Source organism: Engraulis encrasicolus, chromosome 11 (genome assembly GCF_034702125.1).
Source record: "Engraulis encrasicolus isolate BLACKSEA-1 chromosome 11, IST_EnEncr_1.0, whole genome shotgun sequence".
Lineage (NCBI taxonomy): Eukaryota > Metazoa > Chordata > Actinopteri > Clupeiformes > Engraulidae > Engraulis > Engraulis encrasicolus.
In genome coordinates, this window is record NC_085867.1 from 24,008,101 (window position 1) to 24,030,729 (window position 22,629).

The window sequence follows — 22,629 nt, forward strand, 5'->3', positions numbered from 1 at the left end:
CGTACCACGAAAGATGCGCATGCTGAAAAGCACCTCATACCCACTGTGAAGTATGGGGGTGGGTCAGTGATGCTGTGGGGCTGTTTCGCTTCCAAAGGCCCTGGGAACCTTGTTAGGGTGCATGGCATCATGAATGCTTTGAAATACCAGGACATTTTAAATCAAAATCTGTTGCCCTCTGCCCGAAAGCTGAAGCTGGGTCGTCACTGGGTCTTTCAGCAAGACAATGACCCTAAACATATGGCCAAATCTACACAGAAATGGTTCACCAGACACAAAATCAAGCTCCTCCCATGGCCATCTCAGTCCCCTGACCTCAACCCCATTGAGAACCTGTGGGGTGAGCTGAAGAGGAGAGTACAGAGGAGAAGACCCAGGTCTCTGGATGATTTAGAGAGATTCTGCAAAGAGGAATGGCTGAAGATCCATCTTTCTGTCTTTTCCCATCTTGTGAAACATTATAGGAGAAGATTAGGTGCTGTTTTGTTGGCAAAAGGGGGTTGTACAAAATATTAACACCAGGGGTGCTAATAATTGTGACACACATTATTTGATGTCAAATAATTATTTCTTTATGTGGGATTTTTTCCCCACTGAATAAATGCACTTGTATTGAAGGTTGGATTTTTCTCGTTTTTTCCATTAAGGTCCCATATTATTTAGAAAAAAATAAAATATTTGGAAGCTAAAAAACACATCTCAACCAGGGGTGCCAATAATTATGGAGGGCACTGTATAAAGTTGACATGTGCTGTAATGATGCCTTCATATACAGTAACTTCGCAATCATTTAAATAATAAGTCGGCAGTAGTATTCAGGATTTCTCACATAGACAGCATGCGCTAAATCAAATACGACCGTTGAGAGACAAACCCATAGGGGCATATAATATCGTACAGAAGAATATGAGGACGGAATGTTCAGGTCACCTGATTTTAAAACACAAATTCAAAATGGAATTACAGTAACTTAGTAAATATCTTGCCATATCAGACCAGGGTGTAGGGCCAACACAGTAGCCATATAACATGTGAAGCAGCTGTTCAGAGTTGTAGCACTCACATCCATAACAAATGTGAATAAATATACTAGCTAATCTCTTTAGAGTCAACATACAAACAGATAAAGGACAGGACCGGTATGGAAGGGTGCATGACATTTGAAAGGTAGATATACACCTGGATAAGATGTGTTGGGGCTGTGAACACCTAAGCCTGACCTTGCCCCATTGACATTTTCCTCCATGTTACGTCTGGGCCAGGTGTTCTGGTGGGACATTATTGTTGTTGCCAGACAACCAGCCAATAAGTGCAGGGATGGGGGGGGGGGGGGGGACACACATTTCAAACTTCAACATAGTTCACCCCTCCCACTGAAAGTCGTTTCTCAATTCCGCCTTTGCAGACCCTCTGTGCGCCGGCCAGGCTGGAGAATGCCATCATCCTTCAGTAACCTACAGTTTCAAAAACGATCCACTAGAGGGTAGACTAGTCATGTGAGTTGACTTGACTTCAGTCACCACTGAAGTGACACAGAGCGTTGCATAACAATCAACCAAAATGTGGCTTTATACATGACTATATTACAATAACTTAACATAAATATCTCCATTGAAAGAAAAAAACAAACAATCAAACAAGTTAGAATACTTCAGGGGGACCCACTGCTAGACTGACAAAGATCACAACGCTAGTTCTGATTCTCTGGACATTTGTGTTAACTTGGGCATTATAAAGTAGTTTGACACTTTATATACATGCACTGTGCTAGACATACAGTATTATCCGAGCAGTGACTTTGTGGAAAGACTTTTTGATCTGTGATTTGTGATCTACATTCACCATAGGCTAAGAATACATTATACAGTACATACTACATACTGCCCTCTCTCCTGCTCTGTGTACTGGTCTGGGTTGGATTTCTCGAAACCAAAGTTGCATACTACATTAGCTACTTAGTTGTTTTCAATGCATTTTCCCCATAGACAACTACAGAAGTTGCTAACAGGCTAACAACTTCTCTTTTGAGAAATTCACCCCTGATCTGGTCTGGTGGTCAGGAGGAGGAGGAGGAGGAGGAGGAGGAGTGCACGGTTTGGGACAACTGCTTTTCTTCATCCTTTCCTGTGCTTCGCCTTTTTTTCTACCTTGGTGTCCTTCTCAAACATCATCAAAGATTCGGCTTTGTGAATTTGACATCGACAGATACCTCCCTCCAGTGTGCCTGAGAATGAAGGTAAAAAACCACATGGTCACAAGCTCTGACCTCACGTTTCAGGAAATAAGGTGTTTATGAATAGGTCATCAAAAACTTGCATTGTTGTATCAATAATGGAATCATTAATGGAATCTATTGGGATATGGGGGGCGTTGTCATGGTAAAGTTTGGGAAGCCCTGTAATAAGCTCTTGCATGACTGAGAAAGCAAATGAGACAGCTTAAATATCATCATCTATATTTCCTGAACATAGAAACACGTGCGCGCGCACACACACACACACACGCGCGCGCGCGCACACACACACACACACACAGCTCATTAGTACCTACCTGCCGGTCTCTGCCCCGAGTGGGTCGTCTGAGGGCATGTCTGCATTGAAGTCCAGTGGCTCCGCGTCCTCCAGTAGCTCGATGCAGTCCCTCTCTGGCTGACTGCTGGCCCGCGTGTACTTGGCTTCTAGCCACCACGACAAACAAACACCACAGAGAAACGTTATCTTATGCAACACTGTTGCCAAACAAACACAAGAAAAACAGGAAACTCGTCTCTGGGGGAAAAAAAACGGGGTATTCAGAAATGCATCAAAAATACTTTGACCAGTTGAATCACAGTTATTGGCTGACTGCTGGCCAAGATGGCTTGGCTTCTAGTCAGGATGACACGAGAGGGAAAGGACTGTCTTGTACCACACAATTACCCAAAACAGGAAATGTATCAAATAACCTGTCCGGCTGGATCAGGGTAGAAGAAGAAGAACCACAACAACAACAAAACAGACTAATATACATGGGTTCTCAGTGTTTATCAACACAATGTTATGAGGAGGGGCAAGACACTGGCAGCCAACCAAGTGAGCTAATTTTTTGACCGACAGCGGATACCAACAATCAGAGGTTGAGTTGTGCGCAGCTAGATTTGCGCAGTCAGGTTATAAACACAATTTAGAACCTATGTATACTGTCCAAATATTTTGACCAGTTATCTTGTGCAACTAAATTTGCCAAAACAAAACATTAAAAAAAAAAAGACCTGCATAATATTCCACTACGTATGCATAACATTTCATATTGTGACCCAAATATTTTGACCAGTTGAACCGTGGTTACAGTTACGGTTTTTAATGAGAGACCAGAGTGCCAGGGTCCCAAGTGAACTGGGTCAACCCGGCCTGCCTGTCGTCAATGGAAACTGGAAAGGCCACTCACGTCTGCCAGCGCTGCTGGCGTTGGCGTTGGCCGTGTCCGCGTAGTTGGTCTCCTGCAGCTCTGCCTGCTGAACGTTACGGTTTCTCGTCGCATTCTGTTCCCGGTTGCCATAGCGCTCCCTCCACTCCTGTTGATAATCCAAAAGCTTCATTAGCTGGTCAATGGAAGAGGACATAGGCCTACACTATAGGCATGTTCATATACTACTAACTAAAGACTGAAAATATGTATATTTAAAGCTTCACTGGCTGGGCATGGAAGAGAATTACAGGCAAATGTAATCAGAAAATAGCACACCCTGATTACTGTTTACCCTTGGCACGAATAGTGTGTTTCCCCTACACTGTAGAATTCAGTTTTGCTTTGTCTATCAAGTTAACCTACATCCCATCTGCACCTGCATTATTGGAGGCACGTGCACAAGGACTTACATAGACTTACAGGCATGTTGATACTACTGATTAGATTGCAAATATATTATATATTTCAGATTTTTATATATGCAAAGTGCTAATTAACTGGCCATGAGACTAACAGGGATGTTGATACAACTGACAAAGGATTGGAATTTAAATTATGTAAGCCGCTACTGTTGATTAATACAATTGCTGCTTCCCACTTCAAAAAGACAGCCCAAAGTCATACTTTAATTGACTATTTTCGGGTATAATTCCCTGTAACCTCTACTAAATGGATTCTGCTCACAAATGAAGGAAAAAGAAAATCATCAAACCCCTTGGGCTCTCGAACAAATGAATATGTCCTTCTGCATGGTGAAAAAGGGAAAGAACTAAAAATATGGCTTACTCTTCTTCTGTTCTCTCCATCCTCGATTCTTTGACGCTTTCTTCTCTCTGTGTCACAGGTTTGAGTAGAGACAGACGTCACACAACACTTCAGTTTCTGACAAAAAAAACTTCTTTTATGACATTACTTGACAATTACACTTGGTTGACACAGTTACTTAGTTGATAAAGAAGTTATTTACAGTAAGTACACAGTATTACACGGTATCTTTCAAGTTTTCACATACCACTCCGTCAGACACGATCAATGGAACAGAGAGAAAAACAGACCTCGTTTGAGCAACTCTTTGCCCTCGTCAATCAGATCTGAAGTCAGCTCGTTATCTCCCATAAACTGCTGGAAGCCCAGAAGGTTCAGACAGCGCGTGCCAAGGCTGAAAATCACACACATGCACGCAAACACACACACACACACACACACACGCACACACACACACACACACACACACACACACACACACAAACAGGGAGTCAGGGAGACAGAAAGGGTGGTAGGGAGAAAGTACTTATCTCATCATCATGGCCGCTTGGTGTGGTGATGTTATTGATTTCTTTGCTTGACAGCAGGGCTAAAAGCCTGACTGGATCTAGTACAGTGATTCTCAAAGTGTGGTCCGGGGACCAGTGGTCGGCGACAGAGCTCAGGTGGTCCACGAGGGGATTTCTATTTTTCCAAGACAAAGCTAGCAGTAGGCCATATTTGTAACATCATTACAAATCTAAACATAGCTGTAGTAGTAATATTGTAATAAGTAATATTGTCACCACAATAAGACAGCCTTGTAATATGAATAAAAAGTAGATCTGCATCGAAATTAACAGTGTCAAATTAGCACCCGTCAACTGTCAATTCAGTTGACACGTGGTCCCTGAACACTTTTGCGGGGGGACAAAGTGGTCCTCGGTCTTAAAAAGTTTGAGAAACACTGATCTAGTAGGCTACGCTTCCCCACTCACTGGGGCCAGAGAGAGTAAAGAGAGAGAGGTTCCATTCGCCCATTGTTTCCGGGTTCTATTATTGCAAGGGGGAGGGGTGGAAATCCCCCTTTAGGCAGACCTAGGCAGACCTAAGGACTGTTCTATTCAATGCTAGGAGTATTATGACACGTCCCTTTAGGCAGACTGGAACCTGGTCATGTTAGGTGCCCATAGCAACCTATTACATTGGCATATCTCTATGTACTTAAAGAATCTCTGCTGGGGCTGCCTTTGGCACTCACCTGAAGTAGGTGGCGATGCAGAGGATGACGATGAGCATGGGGTAGTAGATGTAGAACCCGTTGGCAATGATGGACAGCACCTTCATAGAGCCCATGATCTAAGCAGAGCGCAGAGATTAGCAGAGTATGTATTACAATCATACTTGTAGTACATACTATTATACTTCTACACCAGTGATTCTCAAAGTGTGGTCCGCGACAAAGCTCAGGTGGTCCACGAGGGGATTGCTAGAAGAAGTAGGCTACAGTATATTGCTATTAGAAGTAGGCTATATTCTTGCACAGCTAAATATAGCTAGTCATATTTTGACCACAATAAGACAGGCTTGTAAATGTGAACAACAAATAAGGGATCTGCATCGAAATTAGCACCGGTCAACTGTCAATTCAGTTGACAGGTGGTCCCTGAACATTTTTGGGGGGACAAAGTGGTCCTCGGTCGGAAAAAGTTTGAGAAACACTGTTTTATACCATACTATTACTACTTGCACTTGTTTGGAAGGTGGTGTAACCCAACATATTACCGCGCAGTCTGTCCCCCTCGGGGCCGCGAACTCGCCACCCCGTCACTGGGAGTCACAGTACGATACCGCTGGATAGGGGTGTAAATAATAATCGAAATGTATCGATATATCACGATATAATCTGACAATTGAATCGCATCGTATCGTGGGGCATTGTTAAGTATCGAAAATAACCAAATCGCTGACCCTGCCCCCTAGCTCCATAACATAATAGAAGTGTAAAAGTAATTGGAAAAAAATCGAATCGTATTGTATCGTATCGTGGGGCATTCTTAAGTATCAAAAATAATCTAATCGCATCGCATCGAATAATAAACTATCGATATTGAATCGTATTGTCATAGAGGCTGTGATTTACACTCCTACCACTGGACTTAACCTCCCAGAGATTATGAGGGGGGAAGAAAACGTGAAACACTGACGCAACAAAGACTGCCGTGGCGAATGCATTACAAACCAAGTCATGTTCACACTTCCAAATGCAATATCCAGCAATGAGATACAGCACCAAAGTGAAGACCGCACTCGTAACTTAGCAGCAATCTTCACCATGCCCCCAGGCAGGCAACTATTTTTAAATACAGTATTAGGATTCCATTTCAGTTATTGAAATGTTCAAAAAGTCATTAAAATAAATCTTTAATAACAGCCAACATGGAAAAGTGCCAGATTTAACCGTTTGTCTGTTGCTTTAGCAAGAGTGAAAACAAATGTAGCCTTCAAGTACAGTAAGTCGACAACTGTGGCCATAACAATGTTGTGACTCTGCAATCAATACATATCTTCCAGAGGTAAAACTCAACTTTGAAAACTCAATTCATGCCATTAATTCACATGGGCTCATAGCTAAATCAGAAGTATTTATAACACACATTAACAATGAAAGTGTAAATTATGCTGCCAGCACCTGACCTGAGCTGTGCATGGAATTTTGAACTTACTGAATGATTGTGAACTTCAGACTTCCCCCATTCTACTATCGTCATTTAGATGTACTCACTGAGGTGTATGCCGTCTGCTCTCTATCCTTATGAGATATGGCTGAGTCCATGTGTATCAGACCCAGGAAGTTGAGACAAAGTGGAGGCGTCAAACGGCAGAAAAGCCTGCAGGGAGGAAGATGGATGTACGTACAGGAACTCAGCATTCATTGGATACTTAGAAAACATTCATACAACACTTCCTCTAAATGCCATTTGTACGAGTTTACCCAATACACTTCTTATGTTTTACTCCTGACCTGACTTGGCCTAACAAAGAAAACTCTCACACGTCTATCAATTGCAATCAAATATTGCTAACAAGGACTCTGTGGGTTTTTTTTTTTTTTTTGCAATTTTGTTAACCATGTGGTTATCCCCTAACACACCTGGACAAAATACTCCTGGTCTGAACCATAGTTAACTTTCAAAACTTAATATTCAAACTCCTATGCAAAGCCAGCTTCCAGGTGCTGGTGAAGTGAAGTCATTAGTAGTCCACAGTAAACAAGAAGGATCATCGCACACTGGTGGACTTAATCTACAATAAATAAAAAGCAGCAAAATTAAAGTCCGCCAGTGTGTGGTGATACTTCTTGTTTACTGTGGATGTCAAAACTTCATATTTACAGTAATGCTGGTCCTGGGACAGGGAGTGGTGCTGACTAGACTTACATGCCGCTGAACTGCAGGCTGTAGGCGTCCGTCTGGTGGTGGGGGGCCAGGTAGTAGTAGTTGAAGACGCGGATGCGGAACACCGTGGAGTAGACGGTCGTGCACAGGAAGAAGATGGTGATGAAGCACGCCATCTGCAGGACAGCACAAACGCTCTTCAGAGTCTTGGCATGAAGCAGCTATACTCGCATTAATCTACCAGCTACCAGTTAAAACAAGCACAGTTGCATAACCTAAAGAGACAAAAGGTAACCTAATCTTTCTTTACATTATATTACATTTAGTAGATGCCTTTAAATCCAGAGTAACTTTCAGTTGTACGTGTATGCCATACAAAATAGGGTATTGGAGACGTTTTCGGGATTAAAGGGGCGAAACGTTGATGACACGGTGGTTCCCGACTGATGACCCTGCAGCTGACCCATGGGCACCGGAGGAGGTGCGACAGGCAGCAATGCCCAGCAGGATGTAACACCTTCCTGTACAAATCCTGCTGGATTGGATGCCTTGCTCATGGACACTCAAGCCATGGATATGGAATAGGGTATAGGAGACCACACACATTATTCCAACCTCAATCCTTCTGATCAAGACCAGCTCCATTACATTAGGCCACCACATTATTCCTGATATACTGTAATATATATATATATATGGTAACACTTTATTTTAGGGACACATCTATTAGCACTAATACATAAAATATTAATGCATGTGTAAGTAACTTGTAAGGCATGTACTAAGCAAAATAAGACAGTTGTTAAGCATGTATTCACAAATGTCTTGTTCATGCACAATAAGGGATTTATTACCAATATAACCTTAGTAAGGACCTAGTAGACCTAGATTTCTATTTATGTGTAAGCAGTAAGGGCCAGAATACAATGTGTATAAGCTCCTGGTACACTGTGTGAACAAACCCTGAACAGTGTGAAAACAGATGTGGAATAAGGGTCCCTATTCTAAAGTGATGCATTGCTCAGCCCAGATGGCTTAGGGCCCCCGCACTACCTAGGGCCCCCACTCTACGCCGCCCCCCCCCCGGGAAGCAAAGTGTAAGAACATTTCAGTTTCCACATCAGTCTCAGTAGGTATGAAGATCTCACTTATGTTAATGAGTAATTGGAAGCATTATATAGCAAGGATTGGACGTAAAGTTATCAATGACGGTGGGTGGTGAGATGTCATTTTTTCATACACCAATTAGTTTTAATTGTAAAAACCCTACAATAAATGCAGAATATAACGATGAGTAATAGTTTGGAAGCGAAACTAAGCTATTCCTTTCTGATAAATAAGTTAATGTTTGAGAAACTTAGCTACAAGAAGTGTAGTGCATGATGGGTACGCCCTTAGTCAGAAATGCAATGCATGGCCAATGCAGCAATGATAATATTTCTGTTGTTACGTACATGGCAAATTGTTTGGATAGCAACTAAATTTCACAAGTGAGGGGAGGAGCTAAGGACGTAGGCTCAGAGCTGGGTAGGTTCGGTTGTCTGTTGGCCTAGATTGCGTACCCATCATGCACTGCACTTCTTGAAGCTAATGTTCTCAAACATTCACTTAATTATCACAAAAGAGTAGTTTAGTTTTGCTTCAAAACTATTATTCTAATGTCCTGCATTTATTTAGGTTTTTTTTTTTACAATTAAAACTCAGTGGTACATGAAGAAAAATTACATCTCACCAACCCACCGCCATTGACAAGTGTATGTTCAGTCCTTGCTATATATAGGCTCTTATTACCTCCCTCTCATTGATATGAACAAGAGAAAACTAGATGACTCAGCTGGGAATGTATTAATTATTTGATATACCCTTACACTTTGTAGATCGGGGGGGCTAGGTAGTGCAGGCCTGGGTGGTGTGGGGACCCTAGGACTTTGGTAGTGCAGAGGCCCTGAGCCATCTGGGCTGACCAATGCATCACTTTAGAATAGGGACCCTTATTCTGCATCTGTTTTCACACTGTTCAGGGTTTGTTCACACAGTGTGTCGGGAGCTTATACACATTGTATTCTGCCACTTACTACTTACTAATAAATAGAAATATAGGCTTACTGGTCCTTACTAAGGTTATATTAGTAATGAATCCCTAATTGGGCATGAACAAGACATTTGTGAATACATGCTTAACAACTGTCTTATTTTGCTTAGTACATGCCTTACAAGTTACTTACACAGGCATTAATATTGTATGTATTAGTGCTAATAGATGTGTCCCTAAAATAAAGTGTTACCATATATATATATATATAATATATATATGTATAAAGCTACTAGGGCTGTAACGATATTGTATCGAACTCAGACATTGATACACGCAGACTCGCGATACTGTGTCGCTGTGCAAGAAGGCAGTATCGTGATCGCCCTTTCAAAGTTCTGTTGCCCTTCATTCCAGAACGTTTTTTTTTCATTACAAGTAGCTTCTTGTAACCTATTATACTGTAACCCTCATAGATTTTATTTATATATCATATTTTATTTATATACCATATATTTTATTTTATCATGTTGGTAAATGAAAAAAAATAAATAAATAAAATGATACATTTAAAAAAATTGTGGGGAGTATCGAACCGGTCATAAATCATGATACAAACTGAATCATGAGTTGAGTGTATCGTTACAGCCCTAAAAGCAACAAGAGAGGAGTAAAACAGACATTTCTGATCAGACGGAGTCATATTCGACCATTACCATAACATCTTTAGTTCACCTCTTTTTCCAATACTCATGAATGGCGTGACGTGCTCCATGTGCATTACGCCCTTTTATGGGGGAAAACATTGGGGGGAAGGCCAATGCAAGTCAATTGGTGGTGTTGGCAAAGAATAAACGAAAGACAAGGACCTATAGACTAGCGTTGTTCACGTGCAACATGCCGAAAACGTGTTGTGTTGCCGGCTGTTCAAATAATATAGCCAAACAGCCGTGGCTGAAGCATGGACTGTGTTCATTTAGGCTAGCCGATGTAGCATGTAAGTTGATGAGACATTCGGTTTGATTTCCCCCATAAAGCGGCGTAACTCACATTTACGAGAAAAGTACCCGGATGGCCGTTTATGCTTATACCAACTCTCCTCGATGTACAGGCAGTTGTAGTCTTTCTCGTGGGCAGCCGTGGCCTAGTGGTTAGAGAGTTGGTCTTTCAATCTAGGGGTTGCGGGTTCGAAGCCCCCCTGACCTCTCCCTACATCTCTATCCATGGCTGAAGTGCCCTTGAGCAAGGCACCTAACCCCACGTTGCTCCAGGGACTGTAACCAACTGTAAGTTGCTTTGAATAAATGAAAGCGTCAGCTAAGTGCAATGTAATGTAATCTTTAGTTCATCTCTTTTTCCAACAGCAACTCTCACCTCGATGTACAGATAGTTGTAGTCTTTCTGGGCCAGCTGGATGAGGACGGCGAAGAGGGAGAGTACGGGCCTGGTGCTGAAGAAGGTGCACTCGGACCACACCACCGCCACCGAGAACAGGGACAGCACCACCGCCAACACCCGGTAGAACCACTGCTTCAGCAGGCACTCCCAGTACCACTCTAGGAGACAAGAAGAAGAAATAGCAGAAATTAAAATAAAGCAGATCATGATGAAGCTGATTTTTCGATTAAAAAACATTTTTTTTAAACCAGGATGTTCTTGTGATGTACTGTATGTTGATGTGGACAATATGCTGCTTCTTTTATTTGAAATCTGGGGTTTGTATTTGGTATGCTTACCCACAGTGAGTGTGGCAATGAAAACTCAATGTATGTCAAACCTACTTCTTGGTGAAAATGCTGTCTGCAGTACTCCCATGTTCCTGATTTCCTTGTTCTATTGTTCTATGTCAGTGGTTCCCAACCTATGGGTCGGGACCCCCCTTATGGGTCGCCAAAGATCCACAGGGGGTCGCGGAGCCCTCTTGATTTTAAGGGGTTTCGTTTTAAATATATATAGCCCATGTTGAATAAAAGACAAAGCATTTAACTAATAAATGCATAGACGCAACAAATTGTAAGTGCTACATTAAACATTTATTTTATATTTGACCAAAGACGAATTGAGGAATAAAATAACTAAAATAAGTTTTCGCAGGAAACGGAGGGCATCTTGTGACTCCGTCTCGTGCGGGTGCTCGCGTGGTTGGGTCACCAAAGCTTACAATAGTAAAAACATGGGTCCCTTAAGAAAAAGGTTGGGAACCACTGTTCTATGTGACAACCATCACCTCCTCCTTCTCCTCATGTCTGTAGTGATTAATTTGTCTCTGTCAGAGGACAAGAAAAGTGTAAAGAAATCCCGCACACTGTCCATTCCACCACTTTACCTGAAGAAGGTCGGATGACCGAAACGTTGTATTAAAGTTTGTTGGTGGAATGGACAGTGTGCAGGATTTCTTTACACTTGAATGACAACCCCACTGGGATAATATCCTACACACCTGTCCAACTACAGAGGTGTGCAAAAGCGTCTTTGTTGAACTGTTTTGGAAGAGGACAAGAAAATAAATTCTCATGCTTGACCTACCGACAGCGGGCGTGTAGAAGTAGCGTTGGAACCAGCCGGGCGGCTCCGCGGAGGCAAAGCTGTGGACGAACTCCCTGGCGGAGCTGCTTTCGTTTTTGGCCACGTCCTCCAGGTGGAAAGCCTCCTCCAGCTGCACATGCCACTGGACACGCGTGCGGTTGTGCCGCTGCACTGCGTAGATCACCTGTATGCAGGGCCCTAAATTAACTTTTTTCATCACCAGACAAAATGTCTTACGGTCCGGATGTTAAATCTTGCTAGCCAAATACACTCACTAATGGGTCAAAGTGGCTAGTAAGTTGCTCTTTTGTACCAGCCAAACTGAAAATTCACAAGCATTTGGTCGGTTGGCTGGTGTTAATTTGGAGCCCTGCCTGTATGTACGCATGCCAAAGATATTAGATTCTGGGGGCGCTGTGGAGGCGCAGTGCGCTAAGCCCCCCATATTTGAGCTTGCATGCCCATGGGGACTCCGGTTTGAATCCGGACGAGGTCCTTACCCAGGCCTACCCCATATCTCTCTCCAGCTCATTTCCTGTCTCCTCTCAAACTATCCTGTCATCATAAAGGCCCAAAAAGCCCCAAAAACATACTTAAATTCTTAAATTAAATTCTGCGAAGATCGGGCAACATAATTTGTCACCATGGGGCCAAACAGGAACAGGTCCGGTCTGCATAAATCAGTACGTAATACATACAACTTCACAGCATGACACTTATATTTGAATAAGCCCTCTTCTACCCTATCTGATGTATAAAAATAGACACAGAAACAAAAACAAAAAAACACACACATACTGTATATGCAGATGCACAGTTGCACACAGATGTCCACACAACAACATTGAAGAAATTCAACTAGTGTGAATTTAGTTTTCAGATTTTTTCCACCCAAGTCATACTGGAACATTCCCTTCCTCTGGGACCACATCTGGGGTGCGTTTCTCGAAAGCGTGGTTGTTAGCCAGTTAGCAACTTGGGTAGTTGTCAATGGGAAATTGCATTGCAAACAACAAAGTAGCTAACGTAGTTAGCAAATATGGTTTCGAGAAATGCACCCCTCTTCCCAGTACCTGTTTGTGGAGCTTGGCCAGGCTCTTCTCGGTGGGGTAGGTGTTCTGCCGGTCGTCAAAGTCCTCATAGTCGTCCATGTTCCTGCCCATCTTCTCCTGATACTCAACAGGACACTAAACCAGAAAGACCATAGTCAGTGGGCATCAACAAGCATAAATACAAAGCAGCATGATGACAGAACTCATTCCTCCTGGACATCATTAGGTTTTCCTTACCTTTCTAAGAACAGTGTCAATGTACTTCCTCAGAGGATGGTTGTACTTGATAGATTCACTGACTTTTCTCACTTCCTAAAGGACAGAAAAAAGATTTGAGGTTAGACAAAGATTTAAAGTTAGACAACCTTTTATTGTGCAGGACATGCACGGTTGATGCTGGGTAAACTTTAATGGGCAAGGCCGCATTAAATTGAGAAAATGCATTGAATTGAAAAATAAAACAACTTCAAAGTCCCCCACCAAGTCCCCCACCACCACACCAATGTGTCGTTTAAAAACTCCCCCTCAAAAGAGTCTTATAACTAGCCTGGCGACACCATCCTATGTACTCCACCCAAATATTTTGGCTCCGAACACTGTCTGGCAAAAGCCTCCAGCTCGGTTCTCTCAGTGTTTAGCCAATCAGCAAACAGTTGAGAGGTGACGCAGAACTCACCCGCGAAGTCCGTTACCGTTAAGGTAACTATATTCACACGTTTGTTTTGTTATTTGTATGCTTTTGCGACGCTATATCGTAACAGTCATGCTAATAAAGCACAATATGGGTTTTAATCTGAATTCGGAACTCCAATGAATTTAAATGGCAGAGCAACATCAGACCATCTCCCACCCTCCACGGAGACGGGTTCCTCTTGGCTTTTGCCAGACTGTTTGACGGAGACAACAGTGGCTTTCGCCCAGGCTATCTTATAACCACATTTCCACCTAATCGCCTTATCCTTATAACATAACATTATGAGCAACTGTACTCATTCTTTAAGCTTGATAACATTTCGTTCTTCATCCTCGAAACTTCATCAGTTCATCAGTCTTCATCAGTCATGGGTAAGCGAGGGCAATCATGAGTAAGCGGTTAGGGTGTCAGAATTGTAGACCAAAGGTTGCCGGTTCGACTCCCACCCGCCAGGTTGGTGGGGGGAGTAATTAACCAGTGCTGTCCCCCATCCTCCTCCATGACTGAGGTACCCTGAACATGGTACCGTCCCGCCGCACTGCTCCCTTGGGGTTCCACTGGGGGCTGCCCCCTTGCACGGGTGAGGCATAAATGCAATTTCGTTGTGTGCAGTGTGCAGTGAACACTTGTGTGCTGTTGAGTGCTGTGTCACAATGGCAATTGGGAGTTGGAGTTTCCCAATTGGGCTTTCACTTCACTTCACTTACCTCCATGACATCCTCCAGGTTCTCCTCCGAGTCGGCCTTCTCGGTCATCAGCTTGGCCAGCTTGAAGTAGGTCTTGATGAGCTGGTGTCCGTGGCGTGAGGCCTCCCAGTAGCCGCGCGGGATCTCCACCAGGCCGTAGCCCATCAGCAGCACCAGCAGGAACAGACCCCACGTGTTGGCCGCCGTGATGCCGATGGTCTGCAGCTCATACCTGCACACAGGACAGGAGGACATCAGGACACCCTTTACTGAGTGTGTTTATATGCAGTTCAGTATCGCGAATATGAGGCATATCCCGGTTATGATCATATTCAGGATAAGGTGTTTATATGAGCACAGAGCGTTATATCCCAGTCTACATTCTTGGCCGTTGTAGAATTCTCCTCAAATGCGTGTAGCCTGGATACCAGCAACAGTGTTCTATGGGAAGCCCCTGCATTCGGGATAAGGTGTTTACATGCGTCAGTATCCCGACTTCTGACGGAATACTCCACCTAGCATATCCCGATTTCTCAGTATCCTGAATAAAAGTTTATCCGGGATACTGACATTGGGATAAGGTGTTTATATGTTCAAATGCAAATTCAGGATACTTAATATCCCAATCATACTCGGGATACTGAACTGCATGTAAACACACTCAATGTCAATCTCTTTACATAGACATCGACTTGAACAGTTGAATTGTAAGATGGTAATGAAATATTAAATGGGTATAATGTACCGCTATGTTAAATGAGAATTCTATGCAAAAGGTCAAACGTCTTTCATTTTCTACAGACAACAGACCTTTTGAAACATTTTCAGCACTATAGGGGCAGGATGTCCACCTTGTCCTTGTCTTTTTTTTAGATGATTTTGGGTGCTCTCTACTTATTCAAGCATACAGTAGGCTGACTCGGTTCATGTTAGAAAAAGAGAGAGAGAGAGAGAGAGAGAGAGAGAGAGACAGAGAGAGACAGAGAAGACACCTGACATCATTCACTTCTATGTACTGATGCAGTGAGGTAGTTAGTCTCTCTCAACGGGGGCGATACAGCCACCCAGGGGGTGTTGGGGAGCTCTAGGGGCGCGTTGAGAAGGACACAGCTGAGAGGGGGTGTTGCTTAGTTGCCATTGAAGGGCATTAGTCCCCTTCTTTTTTTTAATACTATGAGGGGTGTTGTCGGGCTTATGATGAGGCCAAGGTGGCGTTGGAAGGCTTGTGATGAGGCCAAGGGAACGTTTGTTCAAAAAAGGTGGAGAACCACTGCTCTAGTAGTTACCATGAGAGGTGCCACTGTGGGTGCACAGCTACGTAGATGAGCAGGGATCCGAAGATGAGCAGGTACGTTCCGTAGTAGATGGCGTTCTCAATCAGGGCCGTCTTGATCTTACTGGTGATGGAGAAGCCGCCTGAGCGGGCGTATGACTGCATGAAGGGCAGTAGCAGCCTGGGAGGGAGGTCACACACCAACACAAACAGAGATATAATGCATATTAATAGTATCGTAAATACATTATAATACACATTAACATAAAATACATTACAAAATCCATTATATATACAGTAGTCCTACAGTTCAACTCAAGTTCAATCTATCCATCTATCAACCCACCAACTCAGATCAGCACCAACATTAATCTAACAAAGTGAGTTAAGACAGGACAAAGACACAGTAAGACATTGTTGTGTGATTTATACATAAATTACTGGTTATGAAGTAAACTGGTGTAGGATACATAACATTGAATAAATAATCATGTAAAAAAAAATTAAATAGCTAAAAGGTTTGCAGAGATGTGGCTGTTTGCCAATGTCAAGTCAAGTCAAGTCGGTTTTACTGTCAATTTCTTTACATGCACTGGTCATGCAAAGAATTGAAATTACGTTTCTTACTTTCCCATGCAGACATAGACTTTAGGTGTGGACATAGACAATTAGACATAGACAGTACACATATATTACACATTACAGTAAAGACAACGCTCCGCAGGCAGGCTTCTCACCAGGTGAGGCACTGAGATGTCCAGTAGACGACCCTCCAGAAGACGGGCATGATCCCATGGGGGATGTAGCTCCAGGGCTTGGTGCATGCCTTTGCAGTGCTGGAACACAGAACAACAGCAGGACGCATCTTGAGCATGTTTGTGATCAATCACTACGTTTACATGATGCTTTTCATTCCAAATTAATAATTCAGAATTAAATAGTTCCGGCGAGTTTACTTTGATCTTTGCTTTCATTCCGAATTAAGAGGTGTTAGCATGACGTTTTTTCAAAGTGGAATTAAGCTTTATTCCGAATTAAAGTCAGTTAATTCCGAATGAAATGTCTCATGTAAACGTAGCAAATTAGTCACAAGCGAAGGGGCACTGAACACACTCAATACACACTGAAGAAACCTGGATGCCGAAACACATCTGTGTAAGTAACTGGGACATGGTATTTGGAGTAAAGACAATGAGCTAGAGAGTGTGCTCCGTTCAACTTCATGTAATGATTAATCAACCAGGACTGGCCTTAATGTCTCACGCATTGTTGAGTATTTGTCTTTCATAATTAATCTTTAAGAGATGGCCCAATTTGCAAAATGGTGAAAACTATAAAAAAAAGACATCAGAGCAAGAGAAGGACAGCTTGAGCATACGTTTATTTTTCAAACTCTATAAACTATAAATAAAATTCTAATTCCGTCTCCAAATAGATATATCATCGGACAGGTATCTAGCAACCTACATACAGTAAATCCAATGCATGCATGTATGCAGTGCAAACTATTTCTTGTGTGTGTCTACAATACTTACTATAAACGTGAGACAGAGACAGCAACAGAGCATTAACCCATTGATGCCTAATGTTGCGTTGTGCAACGTTGGCCCTGGCGACTGGAGCTGCATTACGCAACATTCAGGCTCATGAGATTTGAGACAACTTTATTAAAAATTTATGTTTGTTTGAGATGAATGAACACATTCTAATGAAAGATGAGGGTCTTAGTGTTTAAATGTAACTTAGTGCACATGTTGATGTGCTTCAGAAGCTGAGATATTTAGTTTTTTGTAGGCTGAGGGCAGCTTTTCTTAAAAAAGGGTCAGGCATTCAGCACCCTTTTTTGCAGGTGCCTTAGGCGTCAATGGGTTAATACTGGTACTATTAATTATGCTTTTACAGTGGAAGCGATAAGCGAAAGTGGGATGCTTTTATAGTGGGAGCGCAAATATTGACCTTTGTGTGGGTGGGACTGTGGAGTTTCCTGTGGTTTGATTGGCTGGAACCGTGGGCGTCACCGCGTGCGTGTAGTCAATGACACACTGGTTGTAGATCGTCTGCAGATGGTTTTCAAGGAAGTGAATGATAGAAAAACAAAATGAATAGACACAAAATTATCTAACACCACAAAAGTTTGACGTTGCCTTTTGAAAATCAGTACTGCATACATAATGTAGGTGGACTGGCTTCAAAGAGTAAAAATCCTGTCATTTATTGTTTCTACCAATACACATCACCCATTTAATTTAACTAATCATTTTATCTTCTCGGGTTAGGATCTGTGCATTATGAGCCAATTTTGTTAATGATTGAAACAAATACATCTGGTGACATAACGTGCGGTGATCATCGATCTCTACACTGACTAGAGCAGGGGTGGGGAACCTTGGGGGCGTTTTATCCGGCCTCCGGTATCATTTTTATGTTATTCAGCTTCACATGAAATATGTTAAGGAATCTTAGAAAATGCATTTACAACACAATTAAGTTATATTCAGGGAATCTAGAGAGGGTGGTGTTTGCTTAAAAGGTGTTTGGCTTCAATATAGGCCTAAAGTGAAGGGGAAAATCCTGGTTTGTGTTCATACTAGTACGGCCCTCGGAGGACTTTTACGGCCCTTGGATGAATTTGAAGTTGCCCTTCGAATGGAAAAGGTTCCCCACCCCTGGACTAGAGAATAGGCTAGAAATCTAGATTGAACTTGGCACAGCCTGGCAAGTCAGGATATGGTGTTTGACTGCATCCATATGGCATCTGGATGACACATGGATGATACTGTATCGGATTCGAACCTGCAACCTTCTAATAACAAATATCCACTCCCTAAAGATTAGACTGCTTAGAAACCAGCTGTCTGACCCAAGCCAATGAGTCTTCAAAGTGAGAAGTCCGCACACTTCAAACCCTTTTTGTTGTATTTTATTATTTCATGGCAGGATTACGTTTCGACCTCAACAATCTTCATCAGATTCTCTTGGTAGAAAAGAGGATTTTTAGTGTGCAGACTTCTCACTTTGAAAACTACAGTTGGCCTTCGTCCTTCACCTTTTCCTGGGATGTGCACAATCCTCTCCTTCAACCCAAGGCGAGGAGTACCCACCGTGCTGACGTCCAGGGGCAGGATGAAGACGATGAGGAAGCAGAGGTACCAGGCCAGCAGTGTGCCGAACAGCACCATGCGCTGCTGCTTCCGGAAGTCTCCATAGCGATGGAGGAGGAAGAGGGCCAGGAAGAAGACCACCACCACCTCCAGGCCCAGAGCTGCGCCACTCATCCTGGCTCCTGTCCTCGCACGCTGCGCACGCCGCAAACAACCCCTCACCTGAGAACTTAGAGAGGAAAACATGGGAGTCATGACTAGGCCTAGCCTGACTGGTCAAACCAATTGTTAAAAAGAGAAAAACATGCACATCCGTCTCAAAAAGATTGGGTGCAGGACCAGCAAAAATACCATGAAAACTGAAAGAAAAGTCACCAAGAGACACCAAGCGACACCAAGCTCCCGTTGCTCTTATTTTAATGTGACGTTTTCGGCCGGCAAAGGTCAAACCATTCATTTTGAATGACTTTGTTATTCACGAATGGTCTGATTACGCTTCTCTGGGGAGGGTTTAGTTGTCCTCCAGCCAAGCGGCCGGCCAATAAACGAATGCACTTGGGTACATTATAATAATAACATGCGTCATGAACGTCAACTGTCAGCGATTGGTCACCACCACTCGTTTCAAACCAGAGCTGAGCTCACTCCTCAAACAAAGTAATTAATGTGGTCTGGTAAAACCAGGCTAATGCTCCTACTCCTGGCTCCTCAAACGTCTTCAACTACACCCCCCCACACACACACACACACTCAAACACACCACCTTTAAAAGAGAACCACACGTAAGCAGATTACTGTTTTTTGTTCAGTGACACCTGTACTTGTATTGGTTTACAGTAGGCCTGAACAGTAAAAGTGAGGCCCAGAGGCCCACCCCACTCATCTTGGCTCCTCACACGCCCTCGACACTCTCACTCCTTCCCTCATCATAAAAGAACAACATTGGCCCTAGCGTGGCTTAACGGAAGGGCACTCGTCTGCTACGCGGCCGACCCGGGTTTCGATTTCGGCCCAGGTCCTTTGCCGGCCCTTTCCCGTCTCTCTCTCTCTCCCAAGCGTTTCCTGTCTCTCTCTCAAACTGTCCTGTCACTAACAAAGTCTGAAAGACCAAAACAAATATTTACACACATCATACACGAACATTGTGAATTGAAAAGTAACTAAGTAAGACCAAGAGTCGCGCCACTCATCCTGGCATCTCACCTACATCTCTCATCACTCACTCATCTTCAAAAGAGAAGAACATAAATAAAATGATATGTCAGTCCATAAAAGGCCCAGAATATACCACACCACTCAACCTGGCTTGCACATTCACCTCCCTTTCAAAAGATCAGAAAATGCATACACAATAATCTGACTAGGGAGCCCCTTACATGCTGCCAACACACTCTCGCCTTCAAAGAGAAGAACACACCGTACATGGAATTATAAATTGAATACCAAAAGTGAGGATCAGAGAGCTGTGCCACTCCTACAACACACCTACAACAACAGCTCGCCTACAAAAGATTAGAGCGTACAAAAGCCACACCATTCATCTCAGTTCTTCGCACACCTCAAATACTCCCTCACTTTCAAAGAGAATGACATGTACAAGAGTCTGACTAAACATTGTATGTTTGTGCTGATTTAGACAAAAGAAGAGTGGCCGTGTCTCAAATGCCGCACTTGTGCACTTCGGGCACTGTTTTTCAGTGCCTAGGGCACTCCTGCTGAAAATTTCAGTTGAGCCAGTGCACTGAAAGTGCCAGGATGATCCGCTAACAATGGCGGAAAAATGCAGTGATTTAATGATGGACACTGCACGCACTAAACGGCGGCCATGTTGAAAATGACACGGAGGAAATGTGGCATTCAGTTCAGTAGAAGAGTTTGGTCAACAGTATCTTAATTTTGTAAGTAATGTTGATTGGACACCAACCTTTTCATGCCAACCAAAGTATTGTATGTGTGATTGTTGTCCTTTGGGGTGAAGGACATGGAAATACAAGCACCAGACGGTGTGCATTGTAAACAGTAGCCAACTCATATTTTGGCGAGCTAATGCCATGCTCATCCGTCATCCGCCACTAAAGACCTCAGTGCACTGTGCACTGACTGTCAGTGCACTGACAAAAGTGCGTCATTTGAGACATAGCCAGTATCTGGGGCAACTACCATCCATGGGTTTTCTGAGTTAATACTGAGGATATCCTTGAGACTGCAATATTTATACTGGATATATCCTTGAGACAATTGCTGTGCCCACTACCCAATCCAAGGATTGAAAGGTGAACCATAAAATGGAAGATATCCACAAAGCTCCACTGCACACATGATGGTTTGCCTTACACAAGAAAACTTGCAAAGTGCCATATATTCACTCTACACTCAGGCTTCACTGTGCCCCTTTAGGGTTGAATGCCTGAAATTTATGTCTGCTAATACAGCTTTAGGGAACAGAGTGGTGAGTGACTAACTGGACATCAAAATGTTTTTTTGCAATGGATCCATCCAATCCACCCCATCTCTTCTGCAATAACAAAGGGGAACTTGGTGCGTTTCCCAAACAACACCACTGCAAACCAACCATTCATGGTAGGCAAATGCATGGTTAATGATCAGAGGGGCCAGCCTGGCCGAGGCAGACATGCCAGACCCGCCTATGAACTGTCTCTCTAAAAAGAACTCTTGTCAGCCTTTACTGGAGCGCAACAAAGTAACAACAGACGTAATAGCATACACGCACCTCACATTCGCCCATTGCCGTGCCTCTTGAGTGAAGAGACGTTGCGCAACGTTTTACCCCGCATTATTATTAATATCATTTAAAGCTTATGATAGATCTGATGGTCTGTGTGTCAAGCTGTAAACAACGAAAAAGGAGATGGAATCTGAAGAGAGGGTAGGTATGCCTGAATGCTATTTGACCCGATTCCACAGGGACTACGTGGACTACTCGGAATCGGTTTTCAGAAATGAACAAAACGCACAGTGCCAATCCCCTGTAAAATTCAAGTGGCACGTTTTTACAAGATAACAGCAATAACTCGTTAGCCTTAAGAGAATGATGGTATGATGTTAGCGTCTCTGCTAACAACAAATGACCTGTCATATTGGATACGAGTCAGTCCGCCCGCCCGCCCTGCTGTCTCGCTGTTTACGCGTAACTGCGTGTTTACTGTTTGCGTATCTTACCTAAATTGACTTTCAAGTAAGTTGCCTTAAATGCTCGGTGTCTGCAAATCCAGGTCATTCATTTCCAGGACCGACTGATGCGATAGTATCTCGAGTATCTCAGGTAGCAAGGAGCCGCGGTAGACGTCATTCCCACAGATCACCGACGCTCCCTGTTTGACGTAGCGCTCTATTTTTTGGTGATGGCGAACGTATGCGTCGTTGTAGTTCTTTGCGAAAGGATGTCAAAGCCATGCGAATGCGAGATGCATTTTTCATCAGTTTCCACTGCGCTTTTGCAAATACAACAATCATCAGGTCAATGTAAAGGGTCCGTGTATATTTTGGTAATTGGATTTTCCCTTTATGAAGGGAATTCAAAAAACGAAAAACGACCGGTTTGTTTGATTTTCGTCTCCAAACCCAAAACGAACAATTGAATTACGCCGCATTTTTCTTTCATTTTCATCAATTCAAAGTCAACACAAACGGAAAAACGACCAAAAACAAGTATTAT

The 22,629-nt window shown here is 43.1% G+C and overlaps 1 protein-coding gene across 1 annotated transcript; it reads right to left on the reverse strand.

The window, feature by feature from the left end:
• Positions 1–740: 740 nt before the first annotated feature.
• Positions 741–22,274, reverse strand: lmbrd2b (LMBR1 domain containing 2b). The gene is made up of 18 exons (XM_063210239.1): positions 22,134–22,274; positions 18,954–19,182; positions 17,809–17,909; positions 16,590–16,688; positions 15,866–16,033; positions 14,601–14,811; positions 13,437–13,511; positions 13,221–13,334; positions 12,148–12,331; positions 10,996–11,177; positions 7,632–7,765; positions 6,977–7,082; positions 5,453–5,550; positions 4,503–4,606; positions 4,234–4,280; positions 3,427–3,553; positions 2,551–2,677; positions 741–2,224 (listed from the first exon to the last, which is right to left on the reverse strand). The coding sequence occupies exons 2-18, from the start codon at positions 19,125–19,127 to the stop codon at positions 2,161–2,163; spliced, it is 2,115 nt and encodes a 704-aa protein (XP_063066309.1). The 5' UTR covers positions 19,128–19,182; positions 22,134–22,274; the 3' UTR covers positions 741–2,160.
• Between the last annotated feature and the right edge of the window lie 355 nt (positions 22,275–22,629).